The sequence below is a fragment of the Dermacentor silvarum genome, chromosome 3 (assembly GCF_013339745.2).
Source record: "Dermacentor silvarum isolate Dsil-2018 chromosome 3, BIME_Dsil_1.4, whole genome shotgun sequence".
Classification (NCBI taxonomy): Eukaryota; Metazoa; Arthropoda; class Arachnida; order Ixodida; family Ixodidae; genus Dermacentor; species Dermacentor silvarum.
In genome coordinates, this window is record NC_051156.1 from 12,898,496 (window position 1) to 12,915,474 (window position 16,979).

At 45.5% G+C, this 16,979-nt stretch overlaps 2 protein-coding genes across 3 annotated transcripts in view; one reads left to right on the plus strand and one right to left on the minus strand.

Annotated features, from left to right (window-relative positions):
* The window catches only part of LOC119445326 (protein DDI1 homolog 2-like), a 73,347-nt gene extending 57,975 nt beyond the window's left edge, over positions 1 to 15,372 (plus strand). Inside the window, 1 exon segment of the mRNA XM_037709638.2 lies at positions 14,168 to 15,372. Within this exon segment, the coding sequence (XP_037565566.1) occupies positions 14,168 to 14,319 (152 nt within the window). The 3' untranslated portion in view covers positions 14,320 to 15,372.
* LOC119445327 (uncharacterized) overlaps positions 15,232 to 16,979 on the minus strand; it is a 44,478-nt gene continuing 42,730 nt past the window's right edge. For both annotated transcript variants that reach the window (XM_049663214.1, XM_049663213.1), the window contains exon 9: positions 15,232 to 15,538. In XM_049663214.1, the coding sequence (XP_049519171.1) occupies positions 15,493 to 15,538 (46 nt within the window). In that variant the 3' untranslated portion in view covers positions 15,232 to 15,492. The remainder of the gene's footprint in view (positions 15,539 to 16,979) is intronic.

Genomic DNA, 16,979 nt, shown 5'->3' on the forward strand with positions numbered 1-16,979 from the left:
TTTCACCCACTTTCGCAAGTCGTCTAACGCGCCTGTCGGCCATTCTTACTGTTTTTCGTCACGCTGGCCTGCAGTTGAACATCCAAGTGCCACTTCGGACGTCGTCAAATAACTGTTCTTGGCCATCTCGTCAGTGCCGCTGGTGTTCAACCCGACCCTGACAAGATTCGCGCTGTCCAGAATTTGCTGTTCCATCTTCTGCCGCCAATGTACGAAGCTTTGACAGACTCTGCTCGTACTTCCATCGCTTCATCAAGAATTTCGCCGACACTGCTCGCCCACTCACCGACTTACATTAGAAGGACGTTGCTTTCACATGGGGCTTTGCTCAGACCAAAGCCTTCTCCGCCCTCGTACGCTTGCTCACGACTCCACCATTACTTGCTCATTATGATCCATCTGCTCCCACTGAACTTCACACGGATGCCAGTGGCCATGGAATTTGGGCTGTACTCGTTCAATGGCAACTTAACGCAGGGCGCGGGATTGCATACGCCAGCCACCTCCTGTCACCCGCCGAGAGGAATTTTAACAGCGGAGCTGTTAAGCCGGCCGTAAATCTGTGACTCGTAAGCAGAAAATATGGGCCGATCCTGGCGGTAGTACAGAAAGGGTCCAAATGCAATGGCACATACTCCTGTAAACTAAAGAAGCTGAACCTGGCTAAATTTAGCTAAGCATGGTTGGGACTAAAGCTTAGTCAGTCATCGATGGCCAGTCGATAGCCAATCAATAGCTAATCGATAATCAATCAATAATCAGTAAATTCCAGAAAATGCTGGGGATGACTTGGCAGTGCTTAGCCTAGCCCAAATACGTGGCCAATACCTTGCAGTAGCCAATCAATAGCTAATCGATAATTGATCAATAATCAGTAAATTCCGGAAAGTGCTGGGGATGATTTGGTAGTGCTTATCCTAGCCTAAATATGTGGCAAATACCTTGCTATAGCCAATAAATAGCTAATCGATAATTGATCATTACTCAATAAATTCCGGAAAATGCTAGGGATGACTTGGTAGTAATTAGCCTAGCCCAAAAGCCAGTACTAGCTAGGTGCCCATCAGCTCCGCTGTCTCTTTAGCATTGTGCCTCCAGTGCAAGCCAAGCTATGCCCCTACTTGTGCGGCCGCACATTTTCCGTGGTTGCCGATCACCACGCCTTGTGCTGGCTCTCGTCACTTAAAGACCCCGTGGGACAATTGGGTAGATGGGCGCTACAGCTCCAAGAATATTCATTTGCAGACATAGAAAAATTGAAGAATTATAGGCCGATTAGCTTGCTTTCAATATTGTATGAAATATTCACTAAGATAATTTCCAATAGAATCAGTGCAATACTTGTCTGTAATCAACCAAGAGAACAAGCTGGCTTCAGAAAGAGATTTTCTACGATGGATCATATCCATGTCATCAACCACGTAATAGAGAAATTCGCGGAGTACAATCAACCTCCCTATATGGCTTTCATAGATTATGAAAAAGCATTTGATTCAGTAGAGATACCATCAGTTATGGACACATTGCGTAATCAAGGAATACAGGAAGCATACGTGAATGTCCTGGCAAATATCCACAAAGATTCCACAGCTACCTTGGTTCTCCACAAGAAAAGGACAAAATTACCTATCAAGAAAGGGGTCAGGCAAGGAGACACAATCTCTTCAAAGCTATTCACTGCATGCTTAGAAGAAGTATTGAAGTTATTAGACTGGGAAGGTATGGGGTTGAGGATCAATGGCGAACATTCCAGCAACCTTCGGTTTGCAGATGACATTGTCCTGTTTAGCAACACTGGAGATTTCCAACAAATGATTGAGCGCCTTAACCAAGAAAGTGCAAGAGTGGGGTTGCAGATTAATATGCAGAAGACAAAGCCTAGCAAGGAAATTAACAATACATGCTCGCCAGTGAGCCTCTGGAGTTTGTACAGGAGTACGTTTATCTAGCTCAATTACTCACTGGCAACCCTGACCATGAGAAGGAAACTTGCAGAAGAATAAAAACGGGTTGGAGTGCATACAGCAGGTTATATACCAAATCCTGACTGGGAGTTTACCACTGTCGTTGAAAAGAAAAGTGCACAATCATTGCATTCTATCGGTGCTAATGGGACATCAAGTGATGTTTACTTGTGGTGACAGCAGCAAGACAATACAGTCAAGCACGGATACTACTAACAACATACATGATTAAATCAAGCAGGCTAGGGGACTATTTCTCACCGCCCCGTTTCAAAGGGGATGCCATTAAATTATCATCCTCATCAGCCTAGAGTTCTATACATACAGTAACTCTACGCGAGTCATGGGTTCAGGCAGAATGGGTTCAGGCCAGGACGACACTTGAAGTATACGTTTCTCCTAACTCAGTGCACAAAGATTTCAGTAGCTCAGAATAGACCTTTATGAGTAGCATTTCTAGATACAGTAGAACCCCGCTGATATGTTTTTCACAGGACCGTAAAAAAAAAACCGTAAGAGCCGGGAAACGCAATAGCCGGGAAACAAGAAAATATTGAGAAATGGGAGTAGTGTTGAACTGCACACAATATTATTTTAATTCTTACGTGTGAAAAAAAGTCGTAGTTTCGCCCGAGAGCCGAAGTATCGATTGCAATAGCAAATTAGTAGACAGCTATACAAAGTAAGAATAATAGTTTTATCGTCCATATAAACTTGTAAACATTCGCTTATTAACTATATTAACAAGCATGGTGTCAGTGCCCACAGGCAAGCATGAACACATCACACTCGATGAGCGCGAACACGCGCTGTCAAACGCTGGCGTGAGGAATTTAAGCGTCGCTGCTGAAGCGAGTGAAGTGACCTTCGTGCTGTTGTCTATCGCTTCAACGCAAACTGAGTGCCGAGAACACATAGCACGCACAGAGCTACGAGCCACCGACGCACCTACACTGCGTAGACTCTGCCCCCAACGTTAGATCGCTTTCAAGATACGGCCCGCGCGACCGCGCGCCGCCGCACAGTACGTAGTTGATGCCAGAGCACAACGCTGTCAGCTATCCCTCCCCCCTCGCTCCCTTGCCGGTGCCTCGGGTGCCTCGAGCGCAACGGAAGAAGGCGTGCTCCCTTCCTGCTTTTCTTTCTTGCGCGCGCGAGATTTAGACGCAGTCGTCGGTCTCCTCGCACGCTTTCACTCGCACGTACAGCATATGGCGTGTGGAGACGGCGTTATCGCCCTCGGACTTTATACGGAACATCTATGAGCCAAAACCAATTTTAGGGCCGCAATGCGTCATGGACACGATCTTTAGATAGCAAATGCGGATCTCAAGCACCACACTTTTGCTGGCGGAAACCGAAAATACGTCATAAGTGGCGCCCCCGGCACTTTGGGTGGCCAATGCCATCGTCAAGCAATCAAGCCAAGCGACATGAAAAGTCAAAATGGCCGCTCGGGCCGGTGTGGGGTGGCAGTTCGCAACGTATGATGTGGGAACGGTCCCACAGTTGCGACGTAACAGCGGTGTTACCAATGCATTGGGTTCTATGGGAGCTGTGCCGGGACCGGTCGAAAACGATGTAACAGCTGGGAAAACCTAGCACCCGGGAACGTAACAGCGGGGTTCTACTGTATTAAGAGAGCCTATGACAACGTAGATAGGGAATTGTTATGGCATATTTAGCACGAAGGCACAGATGACGATTTCGTGGAGCTGCTGAGGGAGATATGTAAAGAAAACAGAGTACAAGTTGTATGGGAAAGTTGAAATGTAATGAAGTGGAAGTTCACCGAGGACTGAATCAAGGATGTGCTTTGTCTCCATTGTTGTTCACGCTTTATTTTAAGCGCATAGAAAGACAACTGGAAAACAGCGAATTAAGGTTTGATTTATCCTACATGCATAATGGGACCTTGGTCAGCGTCCGGGTCTCCTCCGCCATTGTGGTGGACTCTTTCCGCCGAGCGTTCCATTAGGGTTAACAACCCAACTCACATTCAGTCTTCGGTGGTGACGGGAATACTGAATGAAATCCCACTTCTGAATTATGTTGTCTTCCGTCAGTGATGCAGGTGCAAGTTGTAGGAGAAGAGGGGTGATTTAATGGAAGAATAAAAGAAAGTTACAAGGCCACACAGGCTGACTTTGCCACACAGGCGAACTCCCACCAGCATAGCCACACGTCTGCTTCCTTCACCGACCAGACGACTGCTACGTGGGTCCCAAGCTTCGTTAGGCCCACTAGTGCACTACATGAAGAGCGCTTCCCGAGCGAGGGCGCTAGCGATATGCTAACAGTTTATACCGGGAAGAGAATGCTGTGAGTAGTGCGGCTGGCGCGCACAATGTCTCGTGCGGCACATTGCAAACGGAGCGAAGTGTGGCGCGACTGCGTCGCTAATTGGGAGATCGCGAGAGGCAGCACATGGGTGACTCGTGGGCGCGATTCACAGCAACTGCCGCAGACAGAGCTCCGCTCATGCAGCACTTTCTTTCAATATACAGTATAGATGGACGCGCTCGCCGCATGCCTTATGGCGTCATCAATGAACAGACGACGGCGCGCTACTCTGGCGCCATCTTGTTGCGGTCACCGCCACAAGGGCCATCTTGCACGGCGCTACGCTTTTCTTCTCGCGCTTTTGCCATACCCTCCTCTTCCGCTGCATAGTTCCTCTGCACCCGCCTTTTTGGGCTATCTTCACTATCGCCGTCTTTCATCCCCCGCTGCGCTTAGTGTTCGCTCTTTCATCCTTTGCTGTGCTCGTTAGCTCGGTTTTGACGGGGGATGCCACTGCTCAACGCAGGAACGGGCGCCTAAGAGCTGCGCTCTAAAATTAAGAAGATGTATACAAAAATGCTACAATGAAAACTATGTATAGCACACAAGATTAAATCAAGCAGGCTAGGTGACTATTTGTCAGTGTTCTGTTTGAAAGGGGATGCCAATCAATCATCATCAGCCTAGGGTGCCTCGATACCACGCTTCTCCGTACAGGGTGGTGACACGTCCGGTTGCGTCCCCATATTGTGTCGGAACACTAAAGGCATCCTTTGACGGCAGCAAAATTTAGGTTCTGCGCTAGTTGCCAGTGTAAAAAGTTATAATTTTCGCAGTTGGCACGATTACATGCATTGCAATATTCACATCTCGCCTTTCAAACGGAGGTGGAACGTTACAGTAAAGCAGTACTAGAATAAGTTGTGAGCCCAGCAGGTAACTGGTTGTTCTTACTGTGTCATATGTATACACCATATGTGTCAACAAAGTTGACACATATGGTGTATACTTTAGGTTTTAGGGATTGTCCTTTGCAATGGCTGATGCAACTTTTGACTGTAAAACTATAGCTGCGTAATGACCTGAAAATATATAGGACAAAACGAGGTGAATACAACAGCGTTACCAATAAGTGAAGGTACTGTATTCATCGAGATACTAGTAGTGCATGTGAAAGGTAAGAATGATAAAGAGCACGTGGGCTGTAAACAGTCTTACTTCAGCACAACCCGCTCTGCAAGTGTCAAAAAGCAAGCTCGAGGTCGCGGTTTCAATCACGCCCAGGGTTGCCGAATTTCAAAGGGGGCAAAATGCAAAACACTCGTGTACTTAGATTTAGGTGCACGTTAAAGAACCTTAGGTGGTCAAAATTATTTTGAAGTCCCTCACTATGCTTAATAATCAGATCGTGGTTTTGGCATGTAAAACCACACTTTTTTAAAAAATAAGTGACAAGCAATAGCAAGGCACAATCTACGGCCTTTAAACACTGATAAATGAACACCGATATTGCAGCCATCTAGCCTAAAGTATAGGCCTGTGCGTTTGGCTTGTGAAAATTTTCTGCCTGTAGTATAGTATTCCTTGCCTCGATGGGAGCAAAATGCAAAAACGCCCATGTCCCATGCATTGGGGGCACAGTCAAGATCCTGTGGGGAGTGTTTTTCACACGTAAAACCTAAGAATTCAATTCTGTAGTTCCTGCTTGTATAAGTACAGTGAATAAATATTTTCCTGAAGAACACATTTGCCTTAATTACGTTCTGTTATGTAATGACCCATAGATGAGCACAGCAGTTTTAGAAAGATGTAGCATGTGGCACACCTCGCCAAAAGAAACGGAATGCTTATTGCCAAAATATATAGCTGTCACTTGATCAACACTAGACGAAGACAGCCTGGAAACCGAGATGTAATTCAAGGCAGCTCACCAACACTTTCACCTGCCTGAAGCCACAGGAGGCCATGCACATCAGCATGATAGCTTTGACAAAGCAAAGCTCAAGTCATATGCTTCTTATAAACGTGAAAACATATCAATACAAGTTTACAGCTGCGCTGGTTTTATTCCATCCTCTTACGCCTGGCTGGTATAATCAGTGTAAATGTAAATGCTGAGCCGCAACAAGAGAAAACTCCCCAAGAACATTTTTCTAAGATTTGGTTGCTCAGCGGATGCGATTGTTGGAAATGACGCATTGGTTTTGAGCAGTCTTCTCATCTCCTTGATTAAATGACTTAAACGGTAAACGCGTAGTACGTCAGAAAATTCACTGAGGACAGTTTCACACGAAGGCACACATTTAAGCATCATGGCTTAGACGAACGAGGTTCTTCTCGACTTTCTTCTGCGTTCTGAGTCGCGGGGAAATCTAAGACATAGGTGCAATTTGAAAACCGTTGAGCTGGTGCACAAAGGTGCGCAGAAAATGGGCATGACAGAGTATTTTTAGCGATAAAAAGTGTCGTGCGCCTTCAATCTCGCATCGCGAGCCCGAAAAGTCAACTTAGCGAACACCTGCCAGTACTGTGGAAATCACAATCGCCAGGCAACGTGACCGCACTTCACTGACAAATGCACGCGCATGTACAGTCAACTATGAAATACTGCGGGCCATGAAATCTGAGAAAAAGCTGGATATCTCTGCAGTCTCACAAGGCAGCCTGGTATTTGCATTTCGGGCCTTGACTAGACTATGCTAACAACATTGTCGTATACAGTTTTACTGGCTACTGCTACAGGCTGCTGGGGAATTGGACGTTTTTTGAGACCTCGTGGTTCGTAAACTTTTGTGGTTCACTGTACGGCCGCGTCAACAGCTCCGACACGATATGGCGGAGGTACGGCACGGGCCTGGTGAGAGTGACCTGGAATATAGGGGAGTGTCCAAAGCGCCTGCCCCGGTGAGGGCTTTTTTCTAAAAACTGCTGCGCCACGCCGCAGCTGCTCCGGACCTGTAAGCTTTTCGCGAAGCACGCGGAAAGCGAGGGTCATCTGATACGCACTGTAAGTTTTTGCGTTCAGTCTGTTTAATTTCATCAGTGTCGTTCTGCGTGGAGCTTACCCATCTTTGAGCATTGTTTTTGTGCTTGGGCAGCAAGAGAATGCAAAAACTAACGTGTCAAACTCATCCGCGCAGCCTAGCTCCGGTGCTAGAGTTGGGGAACAGTAATGTGGTAACTGTGCTTGTGTAGAAACGCGCTAAATGAGCCCGTGCAAGGAAATAACGTAAAAAACGGTATTTGCATGGGTACGCAAGCAATAGCACTATGCTTGCAAGAATAAGAGTAAGGAAAAAAGGTAATTACTCGCACAGTCAAGTGAAATACTTACGTGTGTGCAGTGACTGCTTCGCTTACCAGCACTTTTCACTCGCGGTCAGTAATGGTTTACAGCCACATGCATATTTATTTATTCGACAATTTTTTAGCCTCGACAATACTTTATTATGAACAGAGCACAGTGAGAAGGTGTAAGGGAAACAAGAAAGAGCAGAGACGGCCCTTACACCTCAATATTGTTGGCTTCTTTCTCTTCAGAGATAGCGTACACGAACAATTCTTGCTGTATGCTATCTCTTTAATACAAACTTTGCACACGACGTACCTTAAGGTTCACCGTGAGCAAAGCTTGTTTCAAATTCAGACATTCGAAATAAAAGCCATTAATCAGCCAATAGGTAAAGCCATTAACAGCCAATAGGTAAACAAACATAAAAAATAGGTAAACAAATATATCTTTTTTCTCCATTAAATTGAATAGATAGCTACTACTGGCCCAGCCATTTACTGATTTGTTTTGTCAAAGTTATTGCTGCAATAGCCGTGAATCTCCTCTGAAATTACCAACATCATGTAACTTCTCATGATATCATAGTTATTGCTTGAATTGTGATTTTTTATGTAAACTAACGAGCATTCATGGCACATGACAATGTTTGTGCTTGCATTATATTGTCTTGTAAATTACTGTCTTTGATGCACTACAAATATCACTATTGATTCCACATATCCCTAAAATAGTTACCTTCAATAACAGTAAGACATGCAAATTTTATGTTCTGGTGATTAATTGCCTCTTTCATTATGCAGCTACAAGTATGTAATTATTGATCAGTAAGTATATTCGCTGTGTACGAACCAGCGAGCATACGCAATAAATATTCCTAAAGTTACTTTCATGTTAAAATTCGCTTAGTGTTTGCGCTCTTGCAACACAAGAAGGCGAAAGACGAGTTGCACATCCGTAATGCATCACCTTCGTTTTCTGACGTTCGCTCATAATTATGAAATGAGGCATACATACACAATGTTGCACTGTTAGCGTTTCATTTAATTTGGTTTGTCTTGTTTTTTGCCGCGTATATTTCTCGCGTACCCTTTACCTATACACGCCGTGGCAGTTTAGTGGCTTTGGTAGGTTGTACTGCTAAGCTCGAGGACACGGGTTTGATTCCCGGCCACGGTGGCTTACATTTTGATGGAGGCAAAATGCATAAAACACCCGTGTGCATAGATTTAGGTGCACTCCAGGTGGTCGAAATTACCGAAACCCTCCACCACGGCATCTGTCATAGCCATATTGTGATTTTTCGATGTAAAACTCCAGAAATCATCATTACTATTATTACCCTTTACCTGTGCTCTCAGTTCTTCATGATATATAGGTAAGTTCGATACGTTGAGATCGATATTGGCATTCAACACGTTCTTATCGTCACACCCGCACCATCAGAGGGATTTCTGGCCGAAGAATGCAGGTTTGCACCACACGTCATATTGTTATTGTTAATCGTGACGTGAATGCAAGTATGTCGAGTTACTAATGCGATGACCCATCAGTCATCTTAGTCACAGGTACATTTGTGCCTTTCCACGCTATACTTAGGTATATATGCCAAGTGAACGAGACGTGAGAATTACATGGTTTGTATTTATTTTTGGTACCGCGTCCCCGCCGACGGACACATTCCGCTTCCTAAGAGCCAGTTCTGGATTTCGCCTTAATAAAGAAACAGCAAAGCGCGGGAGGCAGTCTTATAAAACAAAACGAATGCATGAAATAAAAGAAAAGGAACGATGGAGTGTAAAAGCGTTAGCATGAGCTAGCTATCTATTCCATGTTCTCCTGGTTGTCATCGCAATCTCCAGCTTATTTTCTTCTGCAGCACGTTCACGTTGCTCATTCCACAAATAACTAAATGAAGTAGGTGCGTGGAATGCGTTACTCAAACAGCCACGTAAGCGCGGACCAAGTGAGCTAGAAGGATATAGACAAAATACCCGTATTCACAGCCGGCAAACGCGTTCCCTGTGCGGTGAGTCGTTGCGGTACTATTTTGTGGCTATGTGGTACTTAATATATCCCTAATTATCACGATGTTGGCTAATAGCAACCAAAATATCAGGCTCGTAGCTGACGCCTACCGCCTTGGTGCGGCTTTCACAGCAGAGGAAGCCCACGGGTCCTAAAGAGCCTTAACGATGGATGGATGGATGAGGCTGAACCCTTTAAATCAGGTGGTGGCACACACCACCTAGCCGTGACTATTTACATCACATGCCAGCTCTTTCTAAGATATAATCGTCTACGGGTATGAACATATCAAGGGTGAGTTTTTCACGACGGCACGCTGCTCGCCACCCCCACCGGCTAGGCCTAACGAGCGCACCTCATCGATAGTCGGCAACCGAAGCTGCGGTTAGGTGCCGAGGCAATCAACGAAACGGGTCGCAGTGGACAGCACTTGGAAAATGGAGCAACCACCTTGATAACGAAAGTGAGGGCACGAGTGGCACAAGCAACACTTGAATGGCGGGAGCTTGGTCACTATTTGCGGTCACCATGTTTTCGACATTGCGTGCATGCTGATCAGTACGAGAAATCGAATGAGACACTGTACTGTGTTGAAATTCCCGTTGCTGTTCTACATTAGTTAGCGGCATGGCCACTGGGAATTTTGAATAATCGAGCAGGGGGCTTTGAAAAGTTAGTTGCCTACTTACATTCCTCTGTGTCGTATTTTTTTCTTTTAAAATTTTTGTTACATGGTCTGTTTCATGCGAAGACCGCGGATCCTTGAACATTAACCTTTCAATGTTCGTAAATGTAAACTGTCGCAAACATCCCAGTTGCATGCTTCTATTCTCGGATACGCGTAGTTGCTCGGTTTATATGTTTCGCACTTGTGCAGCCTTTGAAAAATGTTTTGGTTATAGTGGGGAGTATGCTATACGGTTATATATAGTGAGTTATTCTATTTGTATATATATAAACTGCACGAGCCCATGACTAGCAGTAATGCTAAGGGCTCAGATGAAATGCTCGGCTCTACTGTATATGTCTTTCAACTGAATAAAACCTTCTATGTACGAATCTGGCGACTTATGCTGTAAGCGGTCTATGCTTGCTAATAAATTGCACATTCGCTTATTGGTAAAAATATGTGATTGAGGTCTGTTCTAAGTAGTGTCGACCTGATAATGGCATTTTACAAGTTCGTCAAGGTGTTGACATCATATTCAAGCCTCTGGCATGTAACAAGATGCTTGCCGTGAAGATTAGTGCAGTTGATGTCGAGACCAATGGAGGTGTAGTGTTTGTGGAATGGTAGATTCCCGATTATATTCATTGTCAATGGAGCCCTCCATATGATATAGATATACTAGCACGTAGACAAAGAGTAGAAGGGAATGCTAGCTTTCTAAATGCAACTTATTTTTGTGGGCTTTGGTAAGAGAGACAAATGACCTTGGAATTAGCAAGCATTACAGGACCACTGGTGTGAACATTCATTGTCCAGGTGCTGACAAACTATTTAAGAGGGCGTCTTCAAACGTTATGTGGCTTGAAATTAACCACTTCTCAAGTGGCTCCATTTATGTATCTCACAATCCATAATCACTACCACAAAAAGTAATGTTTAGTAGAATGCAGTCCTTCTAAGCAGTTCTATGATGCTGGGCTAGTTGCCTGACAAAATTTGGCATGTGCTAAGTAAGGACTCGTGACAAGCACTTGAAAATGCCTTATGCCTTCCTCACTCTTTCGAGGGTGCTCTGGCAGTCCCGGTGGTCGGACCCCTTCCTTCTCTTGACGACCCTTGGGTATTCGTGGGCTACAGTGTGAGAAGAACCGGTTTAAAATAGCCATTGTCTACTATGCATAATGATTGTTGGGCAGCACTTGTAAATATACAGGCACCACTGCCACTGGTTTCGAAGCTCAGGCTAAGTGCACAGTGTTACAAGCTACTCTTGTCGGCTTCGCTCTGTGCCCAATGTTCCATCTGCCAAACAAATGGAATAATTCAGCTTGTGCTGCAGCGTCGCACGCTGTGAAGGACGATCACTCTTACAGGATCGCGTGCAAACTGATATGTATATTATTCAAGAGGCAGGTCACAGGTTCCCGAGAAGTAAGAAACGAAGACGAGCAAGAAAATCCAGGCTCGAACACAAGCCAGTTATATTCTCTGTAGGTTATATACTAAGCCCTGAATCACCTTTTATTGAAGTTAAAATAAGCTATTTCAGAAATACCTTGCCACAAAAACCAATTCAATGCGTTCAGCAGAAGTGGAGTTATTGGCAATCAAACTCCCCCCCCCCCAAGGGGCATGGTGCTTCCGCTCCTTCTGGAATGACTTTCACTGCAAAGGCTACGACAGAGTGGGGCATGCCCACAATGTTCCACCTCCTGAATGTCACCGTGACGCGCAGTTCAAATTTTATTTTGGATGATCATGTAGATGCCACTATTTACGATTTTGGCGCCTATGATGCGCCAAATGCGGTTGCCCTCGGCAAGCCACAGTGCTCTCAGCCAGCAGACTCGTCGCAGCGGTCGCGGTATCTATGCTACGTAGCAGACCGCTGCTACATGTAACTGTAGTGTGTATGCGCAGCGTTTGCTTTGTGCACGGCAGGGCTTGAGTGCACGCTCGCACTCATAGCTCCAGTCTGGCAGTGCTACATGGTGCAGACTGGCTTTGTCCTGCACCGGCTTGACCAACGGGATAGTAGCCACATCCAACTTGTACATTTGGAAGCACTATTAGTAGCTCAATGCGAAGCAAAGTCTGCCAAGACGTCTAACCAGGAGTGGCCAGAAGTGAGCGTGCGTGTGGTCTGACCTCGGGTTTCGCTCAATGGTCTCCGCGAGGTGGTAGTTCTAGTGAATAGGCCCATTTTTCTTGTGCCCTATTCATTTTAGAATATATTTTATGGTAATAGCTCACATCACTCATCCTTGACATTATTTTAATACTTGCGTATTTTACATACTTACAGGAAAATTTTAGGCCTCTATACAGCCTTGTTACATTTTACTCATCGATTTCCCCATACCATTTCTTGGCACTCTTTGGTCATCCCTGGCCCTTGCACCACAAAAACCCCGTGCATCATCAAGTTTCGCGTGGTTTGAGGCTAGTTGAGTGTTCAAAACTAGACGAAATTACCAAGACCCAACGGCTATGACACCGATAAGCAGGGAGGCCAAAGTTGAATTTCCACGCAAGTGGCCGGGGCCAAACGTGAGCAGACGATAGTCGGCTTCTTCCGAAATTCGAAAAATTTTTGTACACTAACGGTAGAAAGAAGCAAATCCATCCAAACACTGAGGGCTTGACTACTGGCCAATAGCAGCCGCGTGTGGGAATCTGCTGTATTACAACACGTCCAGAATAGAATGAGGAGCAGGTTTCTGCTGAAAAGAGCATTTGAGAAAAAGGTCAGCTGCTCGCACCATGTACAATTGCAAAGTTTGGCCGAGATGTTCATAGCACCATATGCAGTCCACCGACTGTGGGGTTTTGCCAAGGCGGTGGTTCAGGACCCCTATAATAGTTAAACCTGCTTATAACGAAGTTTTTATATTCCCCGCCATTACTTCATAGAAGCACATGTATTTGAGACCTCATCATAACGAAGTGGCAGCGGGAGGGAGACCCCCTCGAAATAACTAATTTTCCCCTCCGACAACCTAGAGATTTCGCCCCGAATTTTGACATTTTTGCGCGAGCAGCAACCAGAAGCACCTTCTCCGCCACGACGGAATACGAAGCGGCGGCGGCGCGCTTGGTGCGCTCGAGTTCACGGTGACTGCGAGGCGAGCGTGCGCGAGGCGGGCCTGCATCCCTCGACTCTGCGATCTTGCTGCCGCAGGCGTGACCTTTCCCCCTCCCTTCATTGAAACCTGATCCCGCCGCTTGCTGCAGTTCGCCTAGCCCGCCAAGCCGGCACTCTCCTTTTCCAGTTAATGTTGCCGAAGGAAAAACAATGCGCTGGCAGCGCCACTCTTTGGTTACTGCGCAAGTCTCTGCGCTTCACTTCACTCACCTGACACTAGGTGACACTATACGATCCTACGACGCCATCGTCTCACTCGCTCTTCGTTTTCGACACCTCGCGCTTCTGCGAAACAACATGTGAAACTGGGACTTTCTTGTTCATCGCAACTTTAGTGTATTGGGAGTAAATCTTGAGCGATAGTTGTATTTCTGTATGAAAGCACGAGCTGCGCAATACTGTAAAGGATGTTTTCCCCTCTCTTTTCGTCACGGAAAACGGGTGTGCGTTACAATCGAGGGCGCGTTAGAATCGAGTAAATACGGTAAGCGCTTCTTTTTAGAATTTTCGTGCTGAACCTGCATATAACGAAGTCCTCTTTATAACGAAGTTTTTCGGGAATTTGTCAATTTTGTTATATCCAGGTTTAACTGTAGTTCTTTTGGGGTATAGTCCTGTTCATATGATTGTCTTTGATAACTGTGTGTCTTACTGAACTCTGCAGCACTAGTTCACTTACACAAACTTTCAAGTGCAAAAAGACCAGAGATATTGCTGCCACATATATGATGCCGTCTATTGGGAGGTTTGAAACACATCGTGGCTGACCAACCCATGGGTTCATGCAGGTGGTAGCGAAGAGTTTCCGGCAGCCACGGTGGACCAGCTGATCGCCTTGGGCTTTCAGAGGGACAAGGTGGTCGCTGCCCTGAGGCAGGCCAGCGGAAACAGTGACCAGGCCTTGGCTGCACTGCTGGCTCAAAGCCTGCAGGGACCCTAAGTACGACTGGCATGGCCACTCCATGATCAGTGCATGGCGACACGACAAGCCTCGCGCTCAAGACTCTCCCGTGGACAGGTCTCCACATCCGGTGGCAGCACAACCAGAGTCTTGCGGGGATGATGCCCGATGGTCGTTGCAGGAGTGCAGTGAGACCTTTTGAAGCGAGAGCCCGTCCCTCCTAATGCGGGCGAGAAACTAACGATGTAAGATTTCGGTGATTTTTCAAGTGCCGCCCTGGTGTAATTCTCGCCAGTGGTAGTTGACGTATATAGCTGTCTTCATGAGGCTTTGTAATGGCTTTTATGCCAATCCATTGTGCAAGTGGTGGTGCATACATTTGCTCCTAAGCTCACCAGCCTAGCGTGAGACGTCGTGAACACTCTCCAAGTCACTTGTTTCTGTGATTCCTGCCGCCATTTTCTTTCTTTTCTGAGGTTCGGATTCACAATGCTGCAATGTTTGTATGTGTGCGGCCAAAAGTCCTGGCACTGACACCACCTGCCTAGCCACCTTGTCTGGCACCAACATTCCACGACTTTGTTGCCTGAGCAGTGTTGTTAGTGCAGTGAGCAGAGTGGATGCTGTGGTAGCAGCTCCTTTCCAGACCAAGCCTGCTCAAGAACTACTCTGCCAACCGAGTGGCCCATCATTTCATTTATCACCATCACAGAGGCGGGGTGCTTGCCTATTTTTTTACCTTGACTGGCACACGGTTAGTGCGCTGCTAGCCTGTGGGCCCACATTTCATGCATGAAAAGAGGCCATATTACGAGACATCTGTCACTCAATAAAAGTTGTCTGTGGTCTGTACCTGGTTTCCTCATGTTGTGGAACTCTCTCCTGGATGGAGGGAGGAGGGTTATGCATCAGGAAATCGTGTTGCAACCACAGTATTATTCAATATTTTGCTTTTATTCCTTTTTTTGCGTGCAATGTTTAGTCAGTACACCTGAATTTAAGTGCCTTTCCTTGCACCAAGCAGGTTGGCAGTATGCTGTCATGGCTTCAACAACTTGTGCCAGTAATTAAAGGTGATGATGTATGCTGTTGGCTTGTTGTATGTGTGGTGACTGGCTTGCAAAAGCCTTGCCATGCTACACCTGTCAAGGCAAGACCAGAGCATGTCGCCGCTGGTATGCCACAAGGTTTCTCCAGGAGCGGCAATGGCTGTCATAGATCCATGTTGGTGTCCTCCTGTTCTTCTCTCTTTGTTTTCCTGCAAGAGAGAGTTTCGTTACTCGATCTGTTTGGCACGCATCATGCTTTAGAGGGACCTTTTTTGAACAGAAGTAAACTGGCCCAGTTACCAGACAGATGAACAGCTGAGCCAAAGATTTTCTACTACACACGGCAGGAATTTTACAATTTCACTAAGCGCAGACTGCCCTTCTACTTTTTCCTAGTTCTTGCCATTTCCAGCATGCATGCAAACAAACCTCGAAAAAGAAGGTGAGAACGTTGCATATTTCAATGGTACGGTCCAACAAAAATGATCGCAGTTAGCCGGATTTCTCCAGACATGCAGGTGCTTCAAGAGAAAATAGAAATGTCTTCAGCAACAATGCTTTTACTGTCCGTCATCTAATACAGAACAATAAAGGGTTTCTTTTTTATAAGTACAAATAATTCAACTTTTTCTTTTGCACTTTTTGTCAATGGCTCAGATTTTTTCTTTTTTGTTGCCCGGAGTGCAAACATAGTAGCAGATGTAAGTAGCACAAACAATATATGTCACACGCAAAAATGTAAAATGGAATAAACAAAGAGAAAGTAACAGCAGGAAGCACAAAAAAACATCAGGAATGCAGCAACAAAAATCAAGGTGATCCTGGCTACCTCTAAGAAAAAAGATCAAAACGCGTCTGAGTATGAATTGAAAGTTCCAGCATGCATGCAAACAAACCTCGAAAAAGAAGGTGAGAACATTGCATATTTCAATGGTACAGAGGACAGCCGTTACAGGTGTACATCAGCATAAAGGCATGCAGAACACCTGCCATCACAGCATATTTCGTGTAAGTACTTTGCCTGCATTTTCAAAGAGGAGCAAAAATGTGCTGGGATATTAATGGCTGCAATGGTCGAATGCAGTCGATTCTACCGAAAAATAGTTTCCGGAAAGAAAGTGCAACTGTAGTCCTACATTTATATTTCCTTATCTTATTACAATGATCAACGCATCAGGAAATATAGTGGGGTACAAAAATATAAGATTAAGATTGGCATGAAATACCGATGTTTGAGTAATAAACACCATGCAATAGGTTTAAACAAAGTGTTGCTCTGCGGTTCTCTAGTGTCTACCAACTCAACACTACCCTCGAGTTAGTGGCACTGAAACTAGTGTCTTTAGGAGACACGTTTAAAACGCAATATTCTGCCATGGACTGTGCTTTCTCAAGCTTATCTTTGCCAACAGTGGTTGGAGGGTCCCACACGGTAGAAAAGTAATCCAGGATTGATCTTACGTTCAATTTATATAAAAGGTCTCTTGAAATCTGAGAAAATGAAAACGTGTTTCGATGTAGATGTAGAAAACCTAGGGATTTCTATGCTTTAGCAACAGTATAGTCAACGTGTCTATGCCAGGATAAAAAGGAAGCATAACAGATGCCAAGATATATGAAGTCCGAAAGCCATTTAGGGTGTAAGTAGGA